The 23,535-nt window shown below is 41.9% G+C and overlaps 1 protein-coding gene and 1 long non-coding RNA gene across 2 annotated transcripts; both read right to left on the reverse strand.

Moving 5' to 3' along the window:
• Nucleotides 1-953: 953 nt before the first annotated feature.
• On the reverse strand, nt 954-4,479 carry LOC129066268 (uncharacterized). The gene is made up of 3 exons (XR_008528691.1): nt 4,414-4,479; nt 3,538-3,904; nt 954-1,713 (listed from the first exon to the last, which is right to left on the reverse strand). It is a non-coding gene; the product is annotated as an uncharacterized LOC129066268 (long non-coding RNA).
• Nucleotides 4,480-8,140: 3,661 nt separating this feature from the next.
• Nucleotides 8,141-16,200, reverse strand: LOC129066267 (zinc finger protein 256-like). The gene is made up of 3 exons (XM_054567801.1): nt 15,494-16,200; nt 13,493-13,619; nt 8,141-10,197 (listed from the first exon to the last, which is right to left on the reverse strand). The coding sequence occupies exons 1-3, from the start codon at nt 15,536-15,538 to the stop codon at nt 8,450-8,452; spliced, it is 1,920 nt and encodes a 639-aa protein (XP_054423776.1). The 5' UTR covers nt 15,539-16,200; the 3' UTR covers nt 8,141-8,449.
• Between the last annotated feature and the right edge of the window lie 7,335 nt (nt 16,201-23,535).

Raw genomic sequence — 23,535 nt, forward strand, 5'->3', positions numbered from 1 at the left:
TCCTGGTATTTGAAAAAGCCATCAGCCATAACAATGATAATAGGGCCGTGCAGGCATGGACCCAATCTGATTTGGCCTACTGGCCCACTGTGACCAATCAGGAGTAAGAATCTCTGTTCAGGGCTTGTTCCTACAGAAATTTCTCTGTTGCAGACACAGGAAGGTTGGAAAGGGGAATGTGACTCATAAACACGCTTGGGCTACAGAAAAACATGGTGAGACTCTACTTCATCCAGCCAGTACATGACACAGCAGTGATATCCAACCTTTTGGACTCTCTGGGTCACACATTAAGAAGAGTTGTCTTGGGCTACACATTACATACACTGCAACAGGTAATCACAAAATAATCCCATAATGTTTTAAGGAAATTTAAGATTTTGTGTTGGGCCACATTCACAGCCATCCTGGGCTACATGTGGCCAGCAGGCCACAGAGAGGATATCCACAGAGTACAGGACCAAGAGGACCGTATCCTGAATGAAAAAGAGGAACACCACACTAAGTAGATAACAATACTATAGGTCTCCAGCATCACTTCTGAATATACCCCAGGTATCATGTAAAGCTGTTCTCAATACTGCAAGGAGGATGTCAGTGACACGTACAAAAAGCACGTGAAGGGTCTAACGCAGTGGATAGTATTCACCAGAATGCATCATACCCTAGCCTGCCATGAAAAAGATAAGTGAATGTGCAGAAACACCCAGCCGTGAATCACTGGGGTCTCATTAGTGTAGAGCTGTGTGCTAAGCTCAAAAAGGAGGTAGAGAAAATGCGGCTACCGCTCAACGTCATTTCCCCTGGAGAGACCATGGGAAAGGACAGATAGGGTTCCCATGAAGACCGTGAGGCAGATGTTAAGCACTCTAAAACATCACAAAAATGTAGAAAATTCATGATAATTAAACAATGAAAACAGCAACTATCTGAGTTTCTCATGTCCCTGGCCTTTGCTCTCCTCCTGCCTTGTGCTAAGGGTCTAATGTGCTAAGGTTGAGAGTGTCCCCAGCTCTGGAGACAGACTCACACATTCAAATCCAGCCACTTCAATTTGACAATTGTCCGCTCTGTGACCTAGGAAAAATTTCTTCCTCTTCTCAATCCTATTTTCCCAAGAAATGCAATAATAGTTACTAATTCCCAGGTGCTGTTAGGATTAAAATAATAATAATGATGAAAAAGCAAGCCTTGAAAAATTTTCATTTAGGGTGAAAACTGCTCTTTCTTAAAAATATTTTATTCTCTGGATTTTAGAGAGGGTAAGGAAGGGAGAAAGGGAGGGAGAGAAATATAAAAGCAAAAAAACATTAACTGTTTACCTCTCCCATTCCCCTAACTTGGGAACTGGACCAAAACACTGCCATGTGCCTTGATCAGGAATTGAACATACAACCTTTTGGGTTGCAGGACAACATTCAACCCACTGTGCCACTCACCTCAGGCTCGTTTGCTTTTTACCACTATTTACACAGGAAAATACTGAGGCTTATAAGGTGAATCATTTTCCTGTAACCATAATTATGGTCAATAAACTACAATTTAAACCCAGGTTGCATGGCCAAGACATGGGAAATCTCATCACTCGTTCTCTTGTTTTTGGCTTCCGAGAGCTGCCAAACTCAACGAATACCCATTGCTCCTCATGGTACCAGGTGCACCTTCAAGTCCTGCTGCAGCCCAGCAACCCCAGATGAAAGAGCACAGATGGGGCTGAAAAGTAAAAAGGAAAAATTATTATATTAGTAAATTTCTGAATTTACAAAAGCAATGAAGTGTGTTAACAAGGCAGATTATTCTTTAAAGTATATGATATGTACCTACTACATTGTGTACAGTCAAAAAAATAAAAAATCCAAATACCTTGGCAATGTTCTCCAGTATTAAAAACAATTATTCCATAAAAACTATTACTCCATGAAACAAAAATTGTTTGTTATTCAAGGAGTGAAAATGGGTGATGCTACAACATAGATCTTGGTTGTTTCACTCTCCTATTTTTTAAAGGAGAGTAGCTCAAAATTATCAAATAGGTAAAGTATGTAAGCATATAACATACTGAAAACATATCCCCATTACATACACTTCTGAAAAATGCTCATCATAAATCCTTAGAGAAATGCAACTAGAACAGAAAGAATATGACAAATATATGAAAAGAGATAAATTTGTAAACATTCAACAAATGAAGATTTTGTTAAGAATGGGCAAGTGCAACCCTCATGTACTATAGGTATGAACGCATAAAGGCACGATTAGTTTAGATCATATTTTCTTAGTTACCTCAAAATTTAAACATTAAATTTCTGAGACCTCTCCACATTGTGAATATGTGAAATTAAACTCAGACATTTTGAGAAAGTTTTCCTCAGTGTCATTACACTGAAATAAATACAAGAAACTTCTTACAATGTAACCTTTTAGAAAGTGAGAACTCTCCAATGTCAAATGGGTACACACTTATGGCTAAAGATTTCCCATGTTCACTTCATGCTTGAAGTCTTTGACCAGTGTGAACCATAATTAAGGTGGCTATGGAAACGAGGTCAAAGTTTTCACACATTTCATGTCATCATAAGTCTTATTTCCTCCATAAACTCTCTGATAAAAAAGGAGAAAGTATCAAAAATCATTTTCCCACATTACCTGTTCTCATAAGGCCTTTAACCAGAGTGAAAGTGGGAATACAGTGGATGATTGTGCTACAAAAAGAGATTTTCATATTGCATATATATAAAAACATTTCTCCTGTTTGATTTCTGAGATGATAAAAAAGGCAATGGATAGATAATAAAAGATTTCCCACATTTCCTTAAGTTATAAGAACTTGGACACTAAATTCTTTATCATACTAATGGAGATTAATGATACAAGAAAAACATTTCCCAGATTCATTGCAGTCATAGGCCATTCTCCATGGTGAACACTCTGATGACAACAGAGAGGACTGTTCCTGCAAAAGGACTTCCCACTTTCACTATATTCGTAAGGTCTTTCTCCAATGTGAAGTCTCCAGAGGAAACAAATGTTACTGATAAAACATTTCCCACATTCCCTGCAGACATAAAACTTTGCTCCTGTGTGTAGTCTCTGATAACATGACACTTAATGTAACACAGAAAAATTTTCCCACATTGACCACACTTGCCCCTACATATGGCCTGAAATTAAAACTTTTTAACTAAAAGCGAGTCATGACAAGGAGTCATGTCCTAGGTCTATAATCTTTCTGAGGAAGGTCAGTTTTTACCTTAAATGAGTCCATCGTTGTATCTTTGCACTGATGTTAACATACTTTTGGAATATCAGGGTGATTTTTTGTGCCCTCTCAGGGCACAATAACTGCATCACAGCACAGACCAAAAGCATCCCCATTGTTCTTATTATTTTGTTAATGAAATATTAACTATCCTATACCCACCAGTGTAATAAAAGTGTCTCATCATGTGTACTTTTTATCTAATATCAGCATTTTCCTTCTTTATTTTCACCTGACTCTGAAACCTATCACCAATGGATTTCAAGTTTCCCACTCACGTGTTGTCTTTTGATTCTGATGTAGAAAACCAGTGGGAGAACTCTCATCTTCCGAAGCATCCTGTCACCCAGTTGACTTTTTGTTTTCAGTCAATTGTCATCAGTTTGGTTCAAATAACGTTAAAGATGTCTCAACAGGTTTGAATGTTTCTTCCTTTAACATCAGAAAGGGGGGAACCTTGCTATTACCTGTGACCTGCACTCAGGACTGCGGCAGCCCCAGGGTCCCCACATCGAAGAGCGGGGGGCGGGGCGGGGGGAACCAGAAGAGTCTTTAGACACCATAAGGCAGTGTCACCACCAGGGAGGGACTGCGACACCCTTTCCTTCCTTGTCCAGTTGACAAAATGGTGTTCAACTTCAGAACCTGTGGGAAGACGCCATCAATCACACTAGAGCTCCTGGCAAGCAGGTCTCAGCTGTATCTCAGCGCAGCCCTTGGACCCTGGTCACCTCCGGACAAGTGTCTCCTTACTGCAGCCTCGCACCGGCCCTGCGACTTTGAACAACCGCTCCTTTTCCTGGGCCTCCCTGCCCCCATCGCCCCGCTCCAGGCGGTTTTCTATCTCAGTAGCATCTGAAAGGCTTTCAGCCCCTCTGCCTCGCACTCAGGACGTGACTCCACTTCAGAGAGTTTAAAGCACGTGGAAGGCCGCCCCCAGCTTGCGGGTCCTGCAGGGTCAGCACCATCGGCCATCGGTACCCAGCGGGCCCTCAGCCCGTCACCCTCTCCCACCCCCACTGGATCGTGTGTCACCCACGAGCGCCTCACGGCCCGAAAGCCGGCGCCGGGGCTGCGGGACGTCACGGGCCCCCCGCCCCCGCACCTCAGGGCGCAGCGGGCTGAGCCGAGGAGGCCCGGGGCCGCGCACTCACCTCAGCCGGGCGCCTCGGGACAGCCGCCCCCGCGCTCCGTGGGCGGAGCGGGGCGCCGGGCACTCCGGGCCCCATCCCCGACCCGGAGCCTCACAATCGCGTCTGTGACGCGGCGACCGGGTCTCTCCGACTTCTCGTCACCGCAACGCCGCCCAGGGAGGCCCAGCGCTCAGCGACTCCGACCGCTGCAGTCCCGACTGTAGACAAAAATGCCCGCCAGCTGGGCGACGGAAGTCCCGCCCCTGCGCGTTTTGCCCAACGGAAAAGCCTTTTCTCAGCCTTCATTGGCCCGGCCCTCCCACAGCCTTCTGGGTAATGTGGTTCCTAGGGTCCACGGAGGTGAAAAGGGTTTTCGTTCTGATTCCGAGGACCCGGAGTCACCGGGAACCGCCCTGGGAAAAGGCGCGTCCTGGTAAAAGAGCTCTTCAATATGATAAAAGAAAGATGGCATATTTCTGGGGATGGTCTTGTGTGCATGACGATGAATATGCGTTAACTGCATAGATGCCTCCCCCTTTTTTCTCCCTCCCTTCCCCTCTCTAAAAATAAATAAACTCTCTTAGAAAATAAAGTAATAGGAGTCAGCTGTTTACTTACAAATAAATCATACATTATGAATAAATTTTTGAAAAAAACGGGAGAATTGAATTCTGACAATGTTATTGGTGTTTTTCTTACCTCAAAATGATATTGTGACTACTCTAACAAAAGAAATTTTGGACTCCCCAGATGTAGTTAAGATCAGAGGCCACATAATATTCCAATATGTAAATTATATTGAGATTAAATATAGAACATCTTCATACTGAAAGTTAACCTATGTATACCTCACAAACTAGAAAAGTGCACACAATATTGGAATTAACAAAAATGTGGGGGTGCATATATGCAATAAATGTAGAAAATCAGTAAATCTATAGGAAGCCTGTGGTATTTAAAACTTTAGGGCAAATATCATGGTAAAATAGAAAGCAAAACTTGAAAAAGGTTAAAACTAAGTAGCATAGGAGAAGATTTAAAAAAAATCTAAAATCCTACCAGATACTATTTAAAAATCACTTCTAAAAAATAAGAAATACAGCATTTCCAGCACCCTGCTACCTGGACGCCACTCGTCAGAGAAATCGTCTGACACTATATCCAAATTACCAGCATGGGACAATTGTATAGCATTTTTCTTGTCCATGAAACACCAACCTGATCTAATCAAATCCTTCTCCCCTTGTTCCATGAGAGCTCTTAAAATCCTGAGTATCCACATAATTGTCATTTTGGTGTGCTGCTTTTTTCACATTTCAACACCAGCTATCCCTTTAAAATTTACTGTAATGCAAAATATTTTCTCTTTGACATCTTGGCTAGCCTTCAACAAAGGAAACCAGGCTGTAAACACCTCTGTTTACTCACTGATATGTAACACAGACCTAGAAGAGCCTCTGAAACAGATACAATAATTAGTAAATGATTGTCCAAGAAGTGAAACTTGATGTCACGTCTTTCCTCATGCTCTTCTAAATTTTCCTGTTCACAACCATCTTTGTCACTTGCTTTTTCCTCCGGTTCTTATGAATGAAATGGACTCACACTTTGTCGAAACAACAGTTTCATGGTAGCCGTGTTTCCAGCACAGTCATTGCTCAGGTTAAACCTCTCGTTCTTAGAAGTCAGTGTCCTTTATTTACCACCCATTGTGCCTTACCTGTTCTCAGGCTTAACAGAGCCTTTTCTCTTCTAGCTGTTTTAAGTAATTCCCATGGGAGAACTTCATTGATCAACAGGAATACCTTCCCGTGGTTTGATGTAAATCTCTCCCGGAAATCTTCTGCAGTCTGCATGCAGACACTGTCAAGGCATTTACAGCTGAAATCCTCATTGTGTCCAGGATAGGTGGTGAAACTCAAGTTCAAAACCTTAACTTCAGGTCTAGGTGCCCACTCTCCATACAGTCATGGATGCCAACATCGCACCCATTCTGTCAGCGAATATAAAGTTGGTACATAACCAGTATTCACAGGTACATGTCATATTCTTATACGATTGGAATACCTCTACTGATCCTCACAAGGGCCATGGTTAGTGCCATAATTAATATATCACTGAGTTTTGGGGAGTTTTACTGTCACCCAAAGATCCCCAAGTGCAGAACCCATACTGAGGCATAGGAGCCCTGAAAGGACCTCCTCCACCAGGTGCAGTCTATGTGGACGAGAGCACATATGGGGTATCTGAGGACCTCCGTTTATTTTTCACAAGCACTTGGAGCAGGTCACAGGGGTGTATGGCCAGTGGATGCTATCTTCACTTCAGGCGGCAACTAATGGTATACCCACTACTTTTTGAATAAGCACCAAAGCCAGGATCAAGGCTTCCCCTTACTCCTACTTCACACAGGAGGAAACTGAGGCCCATAGACCGCATCACTTTCCTGTGATCATAACGATGGTCAATAATTCAAGCTTTAAACCCAGATTGCATGGCCCAAGATACGGGGAGTCTAATCAGTGAACTCTTCCTTTGGTCTTCTGGGAGGGCCCTGAGCTCAAGAAATACTTGTTCATCCTCATACCACCTGTTTCACCTTCAAGTCCTGCTCCAGCCCAGTAAATCCCATATGATAGACCATAAAAATGGGTGAACACTAAAAAGCAAGGTTTTTTATTACATTACCAAATGTTTGAACATACAAAAGTGATGAAGTGTATAAATAATGCAAATTATTCCTTAAAATATATGCTATATACCTAGTACATTGTATACAATAAAAAATCCGAATAATTTGGAAATATTTTCCACTATTAAAAACAATTATTCCAAAAAAAAATTTCCATGAAGTGAAAATTACTTATTCAAGGAGTGAAAATAGGTGATATTGCAACATATGTCTTTACTGTTCTTTTTCTAAAGATTTTATTTATTTTCAGAGAGAGGAAAAGGGAGGGAGAAAGAGAGGGAGAGAAACATTGATGTGTGAGCAAAACATCGACTGGTTGCCTCTTGCTCGCCCCCAACTGGGTACCTGGCCCACAGCCCAGGCATGTGCCCTAACAGGGAATTGAACTGGGGACCTTTCGGTGTGCAAGTCGGTGCTCAATCCACTCAGCCACATCAGCCAGGGCTTTCTTTGCTGTTTTACTCTTCTATTTGATAAGGGAGAGCAGCCAAAATTGATAAAAAAAAATAGGTAAATTACGTGAGCACACATATTAGTAAAAACATATCAGTAGCATATACACACCAGTAAAAATGCTCACCATAAAGCCTTAGGGAAATGCAACTAAAACAACAGAGAGAGCATGGTGAACATATGAAAAGAGCCAAAATTTATAATTATTTAGAAAATAAAAAAATCAAGATTTCGTTAGAGTGGGGGAACGCAACACATACACTACCAGTAAGAATGCATAAAGGCACAGTTAGTTTAGATGCACTTTGATAGATTCCTCAAAATTTAAACATTAAACTTCTGAGACATATCCACACCGTGAACATATTAAATTAAATAGAGGTTTCCTCAGAAAGTTTTCGTTAATGTCATTGCACGGGAAAAAAAAATGCATTTCTCAAAACATAACCATCTACACAGCGAGGACTCTCTCATGGCAAAAGATATAGACTTATGGCTAGAGATTTCCCATGCTCACATCACACTTGAAACCTTTAAGCAGTGACTGCGATTATGGTGATCACGACTCCAAGATAAAAGATTTCTTAAATTTGATCTTCCCTTAAGGCCTATATCCTGTGTAACCTCTCTGATGACAGGAAGAAAGCATAGAAAAAAAAATGTCCATATTCACTGTACTCATAAGGCCTTATTTTTCTGTGAACTATTTGATGCTAACAAAGGTGACTGCTACACCTAAGGATATCCTACATTCATGCACTCATAAAGACTATCTCCTTTGTGACCTAATAATAACAGAGAACAAAGCTACTGGTAAAAGATTTCCCTACTACAGTGCACTCAGAAAGCCTTTATCCAGTGTGAACACTTCAACAATGACAAAACAGAGCTACTCATATAAGTTTTTCCACATTAACTGCACTCATACCGCTTTTCTCCAGAATGAACTCTATAGTGTTGAATAAGGGCAGATCTTTGTCTAAAGCATTTCCCACATTCACTGCACTCATAAGGTCTTTCTCCAGTGTGAACTCTCTGATGAATACGAAGAACAGAGCTGCTGGTAAAAGACTTCCCACATTCACCACACTCATATGGCCTTTCTCCAGTGTGAACTCTCAGATGACACCGAAGGTCAGAGCTATAGGTAAAACATTTACCACACTCACTGCACTCATAAGGCCTTTCACCAGTGTGAACTCTGTGATGCTTAAGAAGGGCAGAGCTCATGGTAAAAGATTTCCCACATTCACTACACTGAAAAGGTCTTTCGCCAGTGTGAAGTTTCTGGTGAGAATTAAAGTTTTCTTTCCTCTTAAAAGACTTCCCACATTCACTGCACTCATAAGGCTTTTCTCCAGTGTGAACTCTCTGATGACAATTAAAGTAATATTTCCTTTTAAAAGATTTTCCGCATTCACCACACTCATAAGGCTTTTCTCCAGTGTGAACTCTCTGGTGATTATGGAGGACAGAGCTCCTGGTAAAAGATTTCCCACATTCTCTGCACTCATAAGGCCTTTCACCAGTGTGAACTCTCCGATGACAATTAAAGTAATATATCCTCCTAAAAGTTTTCCCACATTCGCCACACTCATAAGGCTTTTCTCCAGTGTGAACTCTCTGATGATCATGGAGGGAAGCTCTACTGGTAAAAGATTTCCCACATTCACTGCACTGATAAGGCCTTTCTCCAGTGTGAACTCGCTGATGGTAACGGAGGGCAGAACTACTGGTAAAATGTTTCCCACATTCACCACACTCATGAGGCCTTTCTCCAGTGTGAACTCGCTGATGGTAACGGAGGGCAGAGTTACTGGTAAAAGATTTCCCACATTCACTGCACTCATAAGGCCTTTCTCCAGTGTGAACTCGCTGATGATAACAAAGGGCAGAGCTACTGGTAAAAAATTTCCCACATTCAATGCAATTATAAGGCCTTTCTCCAGTGTGAACTCGCTGATGACATTTGAAGTCATATTTTCTCTTGAAAGATTTTCCACATTCATCACACCCATAAGACTTTTTCCCAGTGTGAACTCTATGATGATCATGGAGTGCAGAGCTATTAGTAAAAGATTTTCCACATTCACAACATAGAAAACACTGTCTTCCTGTAAGGAAACCCTGGTCCTCAACAACTCTCTGGTCACAGCCAGTGGTTTTCTGGCATTCTCTTGCAGTGTAACAATCTTCTGTACTTGGAAAAGTCATTCCAGACTTAGAGATTTTGTTTTCCCTGTGCATGGTGTGAGTAGCCAGTTGCTTGCGATGTCGTGAGCTGATGATAAAGTCTTTTTCAACTTGACTAGAAGTACAAGGCTTCCACGACACTTGGAAATTGCAGCTCTTTCCAAGTGAGACCCTGTCCACACTGCTTATGAAATAATCCTTTGTTGTGTCCTGTTCCTGGTGCTGGTGACTCTGTGCACTGAAATAAAATGGTTTTGCACATGCCCCACACCTCAGCAGTGTCAAGCTGTGTTGTGTTCCCTTCTGGTCAACCAAGAGGAAAAGGTCTCTCAAGACTGTTCCACAACTCTCACAGGGGTGGCTCTTCTGGGAAGACAAAGCTGCCTTGGGATTCTTCACCTTCGAGACTCGTACAGAAACAGTCTGTTCAGTGGGTGCCTCCACATCCTCTGCTCCACAGCAGCAGCCTGAACATAAAAAAATGCTGGTGAAGTACTTAGTGACCTATAGGGAGGGGCATTTCTCACCACAAATTTTCATCTGTCGCATCAAGGCATGATTCTATGGCATGATTTTCATGACAACTGAGATAGGCTCTGAAAAAGTGATGACTGTGCATTACTAGGCCACTTAGGAGAGTAATTAATGGGCACCTCATTATACAAAGGACACTGGGATAGTATGGGTCAAAAGAAGAGGCAGGGTTTACAAGGTTATGACTGTCAGCAAAATCCTTTTTGCTCCTGACAAAAGGCTGTGTAAAGGAATGTAAATATGCCCAAAACCAAGAGTCAATATCCACAGAGCAGATGCTGTGCAATCCTCCCCTAGAAATTTGTGCATATGTCAGTCCTGGCTGGTGTTGCTCAGTGGACTGAGTGCTGGGCTGCGAACCAAAAGGTTACCAAATCAATTCCTAGTGAGGGCACATTTCTGGGTTGTGGGCCAGGTCCCCAGTTGCGGCTGTGTGAGAGGTAACCAACTGATGTATCTCACACACATCAACATTTCTCTCCCTCACTTTCTCCCTCCCTTCCACTCTCTCTGAAAAATAAATACACAAAATCTTTAACAAAAAAACCCATAAAGAAATTCATGCACACTTCAGGGCTCAACAGGCATTGACCAAAATTGGAGAGCAGACCAAAAAGACTCCTTAGAGAAATGCCTGTGGTGTAGAGGTTAAGAGAGGCAGGGATTAGCTATGGCTGGAAGTTAGAGTAGAAATGGTATCTACTAAAACTATCAAATAGGCAAAGTGCCAAAACACACAAAAAAGGGCATGTAGATTAAGGTGTGGACATTAATAATGGTAACAAAATGCAGTTAAACATAACAGGTTCCTCATTTTGTTTTGACAAACCCCTGGCATCAAACACTCCCTAAGTGTCACGCACCAATGCCAGAGACCCTCTGAGCCCAGCCTGTGATGACTGGACTCATATCCCTTCTGTGGTGCACAAAGGACTCTTCCCCTTCCCTCCCAATGGAGTAATCACATGGAATACTGATGATGCAACTCCAAAGAGAAAGGCAAAGAGATGAATAACCAGCACTGTCATAGAACAACTCAGCAAACAGACCAAAGCAAAACAATCTATGTGAGTCACAATTAAAATTAGCAGAATACAAAATACAAATACTCCATCCCCTTCAAAAATAATCAGACAATTTTGTGTTAAAAGCATCCAGCATCCTTGAAGAAAGGGGGAAATGCTTAGGATAACAGTTTTTCCAAAGTGCAGTGAGTAGAGTATAAAAAACTCACAGAAAGAATTACATAAGAAACTGTATTAGTAAAGATGGTTATATTCAAAAGACAAGAGTAAGAGCTTCCACTCCAAGCCACTGCACATGTGTCACTGTGGACTCCAGCGGCCCGGTATGTGAATGATCATGGCAACTGTTTTCACTGAGAACTTCAGGATTCTCTGTACTATCTGCAAACTGCCCTCATATTTCAACTCAAGGAAACCTATAGAGATTGTCAGCATGGATATCAAGAGGAATCCCCTTGGCCACAACATCTTTTATGAAGGAATAACATTAGTTTATCCCCAGCAATCTGTGTCAACAAAGACTCTAAAACAGACCTCTAAATATTTGGGAAACCACTGTCCTGGTCACTGAGGACCCTACATCCTTCAGTACTCTGACCGCAGCTCATGGAGCAGCAAGAAGAATGGTTAATTGAAACTTGTCTTCAGTACAAAACACAGCACATTACTAACAAGTGTTCTTGTATCCACATGAAGATAAAACTACTCATCCTGGCTGGTGTGGATCAGCACATTGAGCACCAAATCCCAGTCCAGGCACATGCCTGGGTTGTGAGCCAGGTCCCCACTGGGGGCACTTAAGAGGCAACTGATCGATGTTTCCCTCCCACATCTATGTTCTTTCCCTCTGTTCTCTTTCCCTTGCCCTCTCTCTAAAAATAAATAAAATATCTTATAAAAAAGTTTATGGACACAACTATGTTGAAAATAAACAGATGTAAAAAATATTCCACCCAGATAAAACCAAAGAGAGCAGGAGTAGCTAAAATTCTCAGACAAAATAGACAACATCAAACACCTTTAGAACCAGTGGCTCGGTTAGTTGGAGAGTTGTCCGTTGTAAAGGTTGTGGGCTCGATTCCCGTCAGGGCACCTATGGGAGGCAACCAGTCAATGTTTCTCTCCCATATTGATGTTTCTCTCTTTCTCAATCCCTTGCACTCTAAAAGTCAATAAACATATCCTCAGGTGAAGATTAAAAATATATATATGTATGTATAAATTGGAATCAAGACTATAATAAATGCTTTTCCTGCTTTGGCTGGTGTGGCTCAGTAGACTGAGCGCCAGCCTGCAAACCAAAAGGTCACCAGTTTGATTCTCAGTCAGGGCACATGCCTTGGTTGTGGGGCAGGTCCCCAGTTAGGGGTGTGACAGAGGCAACTGGTCACTTATTCTCTCACACATCATGTTTCTCTCCCTCTCTCTCGTTACCTACCTTACCTTCTCTCTAAACAAACAAACAAACAAATAAATAAAAGGCTTTTCCTCACTAATCAATGTGAAACCTATTAGGCTTCTGGCAACATCACTGACCTCAAATCCTTCCCTATGAAGGTTGTCTACAGCAGCTTTTAGGGCTGCAGGGAAAGAAGGTGGCAATGGGAACAAATCAGCTCTGCCAAGTACAAGGACTACCCAGAAAATGTAAAAAGCAAACAGTGTATGCACAGTCCACATCTGAGGACAGAGCAACCCATAAGGAATGAAGGCCATGGGAAATGCAAAGCCTAGAACAGATCAGCAATGAATGTGAGGGTGTGTTGTTTTTTCATGAAAGTGTGAGTTAGTTCAAAAGTGTGGAGCACCGTGGCTGGTGTGGCTGAACGGATTGAGTGGAGCCTGCATCCTGAAAGGTTGCCAGTTCGATTCCTGGTCAGGGCACGTGCCAGGGTTTTGAGCCAGGTCCCCAGTTGGTATCTCTCATATATTGCTGTTTCTCTTCTTCCCTTCCCCTTTCTCTAAAAGTAAATAAATAAAATCTTTAAAAAAAAAATTGGGGTCAATGTGGCAAAAAGAAGGAGTCCAGGAGACAGGATCAGGGTGACCCCAAGACCAGCTGCTGCTGTCCATTGCATCCTGGGTGCAAGTCTGGTCAGGATCCTTAGAGCTTAGGAAAGAAGAAGAGTGCAAACCTGAGGAAATGGGGGCACAGGCATGCCAAAAAAAAAAATAAACCTGCACATGAGAGTCAATGTCTTACCCAGTGAAGATATAAGAGCAAAGTTCTCCAGCATCACATCGAGGTACAGGCGTCTCTGAGCTTCACCAAGGAGGCACCATTCTGTCCTGGAGAAATGCACGGCGACATCCTCAAAGGTCACAACAATCTGTCAGAATTAATACAAATGAATCCAGAACAGTCTGTCTGAGAGACTGTATGCCTACTTTTCCCCATGCCCAACCCTTCCCAGGGCCCTCAGTTTGGAGAGGACACCAGCCCTTGGTAAGAGAACTGCCTGCTCTGTCATCACAACCCCATGAATCGCTCACTCAGCGCAGGTGGGTAGGAGAGAGCAAGTAAGGCAAATAAATGCTATCTGAGCTGGGGCCATGCCTTCAGGGCCCCTTCCTTCCAGCTAAGAAATTCCACTGAGTCTCCCAGATCATGCCCCCAAGACACAGCCAAACAGACTTCTGCTTCACAGCACCAAGTATCCATCCATGACCATCAGCTCACACTTCCTCTAGTTGTGCATACCACGGTGTGATCTCTATCTGCTTCACATCTTCATACCCCAGGTTGTCTCCCTCAGTTCTGCCACTTACGCCCTCATACACAAAAGAGCCACAAGTTCTACATGATTACATCTCCTTACCCAGGTTTCCAGACTAATGTGTTCAGCTGCTCACTGGATGTTTCCACGCACTGCTCTTTGAAACATTTAAAAATATTAACCAAAAGAACATTGTGTTATTCCCTACGAAAATTAACCTACACCATTTCCTTAGCCCAGTTGATGGAACGGGCACCACTTTAGCTGCTATGATCAAAAAACATTAGGGTCATTTTGAACACTTTCCTTTCTCTCCTGCAGCTGCAAAATCTGAAACTACATGCCCTTCTTGAAAAATGGAGGGAATAAGGTGGCGAGTGGAGGTGTAAGAGGGTATAAACAAGATAATTTGTAATGGAAAAAAACAGAATTAAAAAAATGGACCAACAACCCAAACTTTTCTTCTACCTCTTTGGCCCAGCTCTGGTCCATCAGCTCTCCCTCGTATCATTGAACTGTCCTGGTCCAGGGCTTCCTGTCTGCTCCCTTAACTCCCATAACCATTTTTTCCATTATGCAGCCAGATGGAGCCTGTCAAATCCAGGAGAGACCAACACATTTCTCTTATGCAAATACTCCATTATCTCCATAATAGTTTCCCAAATTATTATTTAGCTTTTTCACAGGTCTGATTTGTGAGCCCCCCACTCAGATCTCTCTTTGAGGCACCTATTCCTGTTCCCAGCTCTGTGTCATCTCCAAGCATTTGCATGTGCACCTGTCTCTCCCTAAATAACGTTTCATAACTGCTTACACTGGCTGCCAGTGTAGACCAAAAAAAAAAAATGGGTGGCCACATGCTAAACCTGAGCAGCATAAGGGAGTCCTCCATGATGGCCTTACAAACTGAGCGACCGAAAATACCTATATAGATGGTATGAAATTAAAACTTTCTAACTAAAAACAAGTCATGGCAAGGAGTCATGTCCTAGGCCTCAATCTTCCCTAAGGAAGGTCAATTTTTACTTTAACGGAGCCCACATTTTTATTTTTGCACCTATGTTAAAAAACCTTTGGGATGTCATGATAAGTTCATTTTTCCTGTTGTCTCTCCACCATCAGAGAGACCAAATATCCTGCATTGTTCTTCTTATTGTGTTAGTTAACTACCCTATAACCGTCAATGTAAAAGAAATGTGTGCCTATTCAATTTTACTTTTTATCTAATATCAGAGTTTTCTTCTTTGTTTTCTCCTTCCTCCCAGACCTATCACCAATGGATGTCAAGTTGCCAACTTATGTCTTCCCTTTTGATTCTGATGTACAAAATAAGTGCTAAAACTGCCATTTTCCGAAGCATGTTCTCGCTCCACTGTGATTTTGTCTCTTGGCAATTGTACTCAGTTTGGCTCACAGAAACATTTTAAAAAGTAGAAGTCTGAATGTTTCTTACATTGACACTGGAAACGGGAGCACCTTGACATTACCTGTGATCTGCACTGAGGATTGGGCTGTCCCCAGGGTCCCCTCATGTGAGAGCTGGGAAATTACCAAGAGTCCTTAGACACCGTATGGCAGTGTCACCACCAGGGAGGACTGGGACACCCTGTCCTTCGTTTATTTTCATAATGCTTTTCAACCTCAGAACCTGTGGGAAGACGCAGTCAACCACTCTTCACGCCGGGAAGCAGGGTCAGCCTTATCCGGGTCCCGCCCTGGAGTCTGGTGACCTTCGGCTAAGTGTCTGACCTCAGTGCACCCTGTTACCAGCTCCGCGACCTGCACACGCGCTCCTCCTCCTGTGCTTCAGTGTCCTCATCACTCAATTCCAATAGGTTTTCTATCTCAGCGGAATCCTAAAGGCTTCGAACACCGTGGCACAGCCTGTATGTCCCTCGGTTCACGACCGTCCCAGTCTCCTAGGACTCTCAGAACTTCGCTGCAGTCAGGTCGTGACTCCGCCTCAGACTTTAAAGCAGGTGGAAGGCGCACGCCGGCGTCCCGGCTCCTTCTCCTTCGGCAGTACCTGCCCGTCGCCCTCTCCCACGCCGCCGTCACAACTCTATCCCCACGAGCGCCTCACGATCCCACACGCCGGGGCGTGAGCAGCAGGGCCTGACAGGCGCCCCACACCAGGGGTTGCGGCCGGAGGGCCCCGGGCCGCGCACTCACCTTACCCCGGCGCCTCCGCGCGGCCGCCGCCATCGGCCTCTGCGGGCGGAATGAGGCAGCGGCGCCGAGCGCCCCGGTCCCCATCCCGGACCGGGCGCAGGTCACTGGGCGGGGTTACGGAGCCTCGCAATCGCGAGAGGCGGCAGCCACGTCTGTCCGGTTTCTGGTCAGAAGCATCCCTTCGGGGGCCCAGTGCTGAGCCGCCTCTGACGGGTGAGGCGAGTCCAGCTCGAGAGTAGACAATACGCCGTCCGCAGGGCGACGGAAGTCCCGCCCACGCGTTCGGCCCCGCTTTTCTGGGCCTTATTGGCCCCGCCCCCCCCGCAGCCTTCTAGGCAATGTGATTCCTCGAGTCCGCGGAGGGGAAAAGGGTTTTCCACCTGATTCCAAGACAAAAGACCCAGACTGGCCCGAAAGGCACCTGGAAATGACACGCCCTGGTCCAAAAGAGATCTCGAACGTGGTAAAAGAAAGATGTCATCTGTTTCTGGTGACGGGTCGCGCGCACAGGATGAACGTGCATTATCTCTACAGCTCCACGCAGCCCGTCAGAGAAATAAAAGGAGGTTGTCGTGCATTACAGGGTCTGGAAATTTTACCGGACAAATGACCTCCGAACACCATCACATATGTGACCAATATAACCCAAGAATTTAAGACAAACCCTTGAAATAAGAGAGAGCTAAGGTACAAAATACGAACTTTAAATTTTAAAATTCAATTGCTTAGGTGTAAATAATCAATTAAGAAAAATAAGTGTTTAAAAAACTGGGAGAATGGAATTCTGAGTTTTTTTTAATTTCAAAATGATACTGTAACTATCATAAGGAAAGAAATTTTGTACTCTCCAGACATATTTAAGATCAGAGATGACATGATGTTTCTTGAATTCCTAATGCAATAAGATAGTCTTTTTATAAATTACATTTAGAATAAACAAAGTACATGTTCATTCTGAAAGTTAAGGTATGTATAACTCAGAAACTTAAAAAGCACATAAAATGTTAGAATTAAGGAAAAATATAGGCATATATATAAGTGCAATAAATATCAAAAATCAGTAATACTTTAAGGAGCCTGTCTTATTTAATAATTTATACCAAACACACTAAAATATAAACCAAAACTTGAAAAAATTAAAACTAATAAGGAAGGAGTTGGAAAAAAAACTAAAAACTTACAGATATTTAAAAGTCATTTCTAAAAAAATAAGAAATACAGTATTTCCAGAACCTTCTACTGGCACAGTGGTCATAAATTGGTCTGACACTCCATCAAATTTGCAAAAATGGACAAATTGTACTGTATTTTTATTGTTCATGGAATAGCATCCTAATCAAATCTTTCTTCTTTCAGTGAGAACTCTTAAAATATGGAGGATGTACATACTTGTCATTTTGGTGTGCTGCTTTTCACATTTCAATAGCACCTATCCCCTTTAAATTTACTCTAATATGAAAAAAAATTTTTTTCACTTCTTGGCTAGCCTTTAATAAAGGCTTTGAGGAAACCCGGTTGCAAACACCTTTATTTACTGATATGTAACACAGACCTAGGAGAGCCTCTGAAGCAGATGAAATAATCAGTAAATGATTGTTGAAGAAATGAAACATGATGCCATGTCTTTCCTTCCATTCATCCAAGCTTCTCTGCTCACAACTTACTGTCACCAATTTATTTTTTCCTCAGGTTCTTACGAATAGAATGAACTCACACTTTGTAGAAACAACAATTTCATGGTAGCCAAGTTTCTAGCAGAGTCATTGCTCAGGTTAAATCTCTCATTCTTAGAAGTCAGTGTCCTGCCCTGGCTGCTGTGGCTCCATGCATTGAGTGCTGGCCTGTGAACCAAAACGTCACCGGTTTGATTCCTGGTCAGGGCATATGCCTGAGTTGCTGACCAGGTTCCCAACTGGGAGCATGCAAGAGTCCACTGATTGATGTATCTCTCATAAATAGATGATTCTCTCCCTGTCTTTCTTCCTCTCTTCCCCCTCTCGAAAAAAATAAGTAAAATATTTTAAAAAAACATTTAAAGTGCAAAGTAAAACAATGGTTACTTAGAGAGCTGTGAAGGGAAAGGAGATAAAAATAATAAAAGACAGGAAGCAAACACACAGTGACAGATATGGTCAGTGTTATGACTGTGGTGACGATTTCACTTTAATGCCTAGGTCAAGACTCTTCAAATACTATACTTGAAATATGTTGTTCACAAATTAAACTTAAAAAAATGATTCAACATAATAAATCTGTATGTTCAACACTTTTTATAAAATAAGTTTGAAAACTGTATTTAATCCATGTTCTCGTGCCCTACGGGGGTTAATCTTTATCAGTGAGAACAAATATCTTTCACTTAGGTCAACAGGAATGTTATGTGGGTAAATCAAGGCATATTCCTGGACGATCAGTACAACCTTCCTGTAACTCTGATTTCCTAGGTAGGATTACACCAATAATCTTCAGATAAACATCTGAGAAGGTAAAGAAATGCACAGAACCTGTTGAATATTTTCAATAACAATTACTTTTTCCACAAAATAAACATGATTGGAGGTCGTCAGATTTGTGAACACACTGACCCGGCAGTCTTTTTCACAGAAACATTTCTGGACACACATTTAGAAGAAGCACATTCCATCTAGCTGGCTTCAGTCTCCTCCACCATTAGTCCCATGATTCCGTAATAATTGTGGTTTTCCATACCCCTTATGGTCCTACTACCACTCACCAACACCTATGGAATTGTAGACATTAAGATATGGTCCCTTGCAAGACCTCTGAGAATGATTCCCTTCAAAAGTAGTAGCATACTGTGTGAGAAAAATAAATGCAAGCTGCTCTTAGAAGCAGTTCAAGTTGTCAACCCTGACCCCTTTGGAAAGTGCTCTATGAGTCTCCTAAAACTCATAGCATCCAGGATTGACATGAGGACTTCAGACTTATGCAGTCTTTCCTAGGAGGAAATGGACAGCAATTCAAATTTGGCTAATACTGGAGAGCTAATTTCAGCACCATGCTGCCCCTCAGAAGTAGAGGCCCCTAAAAAGTTGTTTCTCCTTCTTTCTTCATGCTTGTAAAGCACAAATCTGTTTAGAACCTACCACACAGTAAATAAAACATCTAAAGTTATAGAGGACTTAAACAACAAAAACGTCTGCCAAAAGGATATATAGCCTTAGCCATTCTTATGTGTGTGACTTTGATGTGGAAGTATGCACCAGACCTATCTAGAAGAAACTTTATCCCTGAAAAGACAGTTTTTATTGAAGCTGCTGGCTGAACTCAGATGGTGTTTTCTGGGGTGAATGCTGAGTCAGGTCCATGACCCAAATAGTCAGAGTAAAGGAAATGCAGATCTCCTAAGGGCTGAGGCTGCTCCTAATTTTCTCCAGCAAATCAGAGAACAAAGTCAGCTTCCCTGAGGACCGTAGGACAGTGACTGGTGAAAACTGTGAACACAAAAAGGAAAGAAAGACAGAGAGAGAGAGAGAGAGAAGAAGAAGAGGAAGAAGAAGAAGAAGGAGGAGGAGGAGGAGGAGGAGAAAGAAGGCAGGCAGGCAGGCAGGCAGACAACTATGAGGAGTTTCTCAGTGGTGCAGGTGAAATAGCTTTGGACACAAAAGTTTTGCAGTGACAGATCTGGCAAGAGCCCTGGGAAGGCTAGAAAACCTAACACAATCACACATGCTTTTCATGTAACAAACAAGTTAATTTAAAATCTCCCCTCCATTCATGTTTGGATGTTTGCAATTAAATTCAGAAAAATTAGGCCTCAGAGCTTCCTCCAATGTTGTTAACACTGAACAAAGAAACTGTACAATTTCTACATATCCAAAAACTTCTTCCAAAAAGAACTCCCATGTGTCCAAAGACATTAGACTTTTAGCTAAAAGACTACTTACATTCACCACACTCAAAAAAAGCCTACTTATGTGTGAACTCTAATGATAACATTCTCTTGTGTGAACTTTGTAATGATAATGAAGGGCAGAGTTCCTGATAAAAAATGTCCTGCATTCACTGCTCTCATAAGCCCTTTCTCCAGTTTGAACTGTTTGGTACTGAATGAGGCTTGCACTTTGTCTAAGTGATTTTCCACATTTGCTGCACTTACAAGTCTTTTCCCCATAGTGAACCTGAGAGAAGAACTACAAAGGAGCCAGAAAACAAAGTAGTAGCAGTAGGAGTTTCTTCAACAGATTTCAAATCAAAGGACATAGAGTGACTAAAGGGATAAAACAGAAAACAGAAAATACAATATATGCTGCCTATAAGAGACTCCCTAAATCTTAATGGACACAAACAGCCTGAAAATAAAAACAAGGAGAACATATTCCTTGAAAATAAAACCAAAGAAGGCAGGAGTAACTAAAATTCTATCAGACCAAAATAGAAAACCTCAAACATTGACACAAATGATAAAGGTCATCACAGAATGATAAAGGAGTCAATTCATCAAGAGGACAATGTTAAGTATTAAGCACCCAACAGCATATATTAAGTATTATGAGCAAATAATATCAGAACTGAAGGTACAAAAAAGAATCACAGTATTTGTCCAATATTAGTAGGGAACTTCAATATTTCCCTTTCAACAATAACCAGTTCACCCATTTGGAAGCCCTAAGGAATCACTGAAGTTCGACTACACTTTAGAGCAAACAGAACTAATAAATATATATAGAAAATTCCATCCAAATGGTGCAGAAAATGCATTCTTGTCAAGGGCACATGAAACATTCTCTAAGTAGATCCTGTGTTAGTTCAAAAAACAAGTCTCACACTTTCTGAAGAAATTAATTCAAATATCTGATCACAAGGGTAGAAAACCAGAAATCAATTTTAATGTAAGAAAGCTAGAGTATTCACAAATATGATGAAATTAAACACAACAATACTGAACAACTAGAGGGTCCAAGAAACATAGCTCAAAAAAATCTAGGGGCAAATGGAAATAAAAACACAACCAAAGCCTTTCTATGTGGAGCAGAAACTGCAATTCTAACAGCCAATTTTGTAGTGATAAGTGCCCACTTAAGATAAAAGATCTCAAATACACAACCTTAACTTGTACTTCAGGAACTTAAGAAAACAAGAAGAAACCAAACCCAAAGTTAGCAGAGGAAAAAAACAATAAATTTTAGAAAAGACATAGACAAAATAAAGACAAGAGAAACAAAAAGAATACCATAATTAAAATCTGTCCTTTGAAAGATACAAAAAAAGTGACAAAAGTGACAAATCTTTAGCTACATTAAACAAAAGAAACAAGACTCAAATATATTTAAAAAGAAATGAAAGATGAGACTTTATACCTGACACCGCAAACCACAAAGCAACATGAGATATTTATAGATGACATGACCCAACATACAGAAATTGTAGACATTCCAGTGTATACTTCTGAAATTAATGAATAAATCCAGTAAAGATACAGGATACAGACACACATACAAACATCATTTCCAGAGAAATTAAGAAAGTAATCAAATTTACAAGAGCATCAAAACCAAAAAATGATGCAGGAATAAATTCTACCAAAAAGGAGAACGACCTGTACATTGCACAACAGGGCAATGTTGATGAAATGGAAGAAACCACAAATAGACATCCTCATCACACTATTAATAGTATTTTTTTTTATTTTTAAAAACATTTTTTAAGGTTTTATTTATTTCATTTTTTTGGAAAGAGAGAAAGAGAAGGAGAAAGACAAGGAGAGAAATATCAATGTGGGAGAAACATTGATTGGTTGCTTCTCGCACACCAGGACCTAGTCCACAACCCAGGCTGGTGCCCTGACCGGGAATCAAACCAGTCACCTTTTGGTTTGCAGGACGATGCCCAACCCACTGAGTGACACCAGTCAGGGCAATATGAAAAATTTTTTTTAAAGAATGCTGAGAGTGAGAGTCTTATCCAGTGAAGACATAAGAGCAAAGATCTTCAGCATCACATGGAGGTACAGGCATCTCTGAGCTTCATTAAGGAGGTGCCATTCTGTCCTGGAGAAATGCTTGAAGACAACTGCAAAGGTCACCCCAACCTGTCAGAATTAATACAAATGAATCCCGAACAGCCAGTTTGAGCCCCATAATCCTACTCTACACAAAACTTCCTCACAGCAATCTGTTCCCAGTTCAGAGACGAAAACCCCTCTCCCTCCCAGTCAAGACATTACTGCATCAGACTTTTGAAGGCAGACATACGAAGGACCCCAAGTTCCAATCTTCCCAGTTCAGCGGCCCCTGAGTGTTTACATGGTGTCCCTTCTGCCTGTCACCTTCTCCCCCTTTTAAAAGCATAATTTCCAGAAGGATTCAGCAGTAGTATATTAGTAACAAATCTGTATGAGTGTGGGTATGAGTGTAGAAACTTTCTGTATGAGTTAGTGAGACACCAAGACACACCTGAAAAACATGCCAATAAAATATTGTAAAATTCAAGGAGCAATATAAACAAGCTTATAAAGAAACCTAAAGCTAAGGACTGGGGATGGTCTTAGAGTTCAATACGAGCAGATTGGACTGTGCCTGCAAATGACCTGACCCCAATCTCTGCTTGGGGGAACATAGCTGTGCCCGCAGTTATTATTCTCTTTAACACGATCTATACAACTTTCCTTGTATACACTGCATCCTAAAAAATGTACTTGTATCTCTTCAATAACTGCGAAAATCAATTTGTCTTAAAACGAGTGCTGCATTACCATGAAAATGCAACGACATCAAAATAATGCTTAAGTCCCAGGTAACTTACAAGGGCTGCTGAGGGCTGCTCCATGTTGAAACACGGATATCAGTAACACTTAGAAGGGCTTGAGATTCAACACTAATCCAAGGCATTCTACAGACAGCAGTGAGGAGGAAAGGGGAAAAGAGGTCAGTTTTCAGAACAGGGTCCACGCATGCCACCTGATGCCTTTTAAATGGATTGTGTTTTTTAGGGAAATGACTTGTAAGCAGATGGCAAATATCATCAAAGATGCTCTGACTCACCTTCTTCTCTGAAACAGCCCATCAACCGTAACTCTGCTAACTGAGCAGTGGAGACTTTGACTCAGCCTGATTCAGCCAACTGGCCCCTGCCTCCAGCCATTGGGAATAAGAACCTCAGTTGTGGCTAGAGTGTACTGGACACTAGAGTGAAGTTTTGTGTTCAGAAAAACCATGTTCCAACCCAAAGATCACTGGAAAGGAGGATGTGATTGCTGAACATGGTCAGGGCTGCAGGAAGTAGATGGTGAACACCACTGTCTCCTCCAGCCAATCCTGGACTGAGGGCTGGATCAAGTGGGCACTGAGTTTCATGTATGAATAACAGGTGAACACTCTACCGGGAAGGTAACAAT

This window comes from Pteronotus mesoamericanus, unplaced genomic scaffold (assembly GCF_021234165.1).
Source record: "Pteronotus mesoamericanus isolate MK-2021 breed Mesoamerican mustached bat unplaced genomic scaffold, CSHL_Meso_final contig_199, whole genome shotgun sequence".
Lineage (NCBI taxonomy): Eukaryota > Metazoa > Chordata > Mammalia > Chiroptera > Mormoopidae > Pteronotus > Pteronotus mesoamericanus.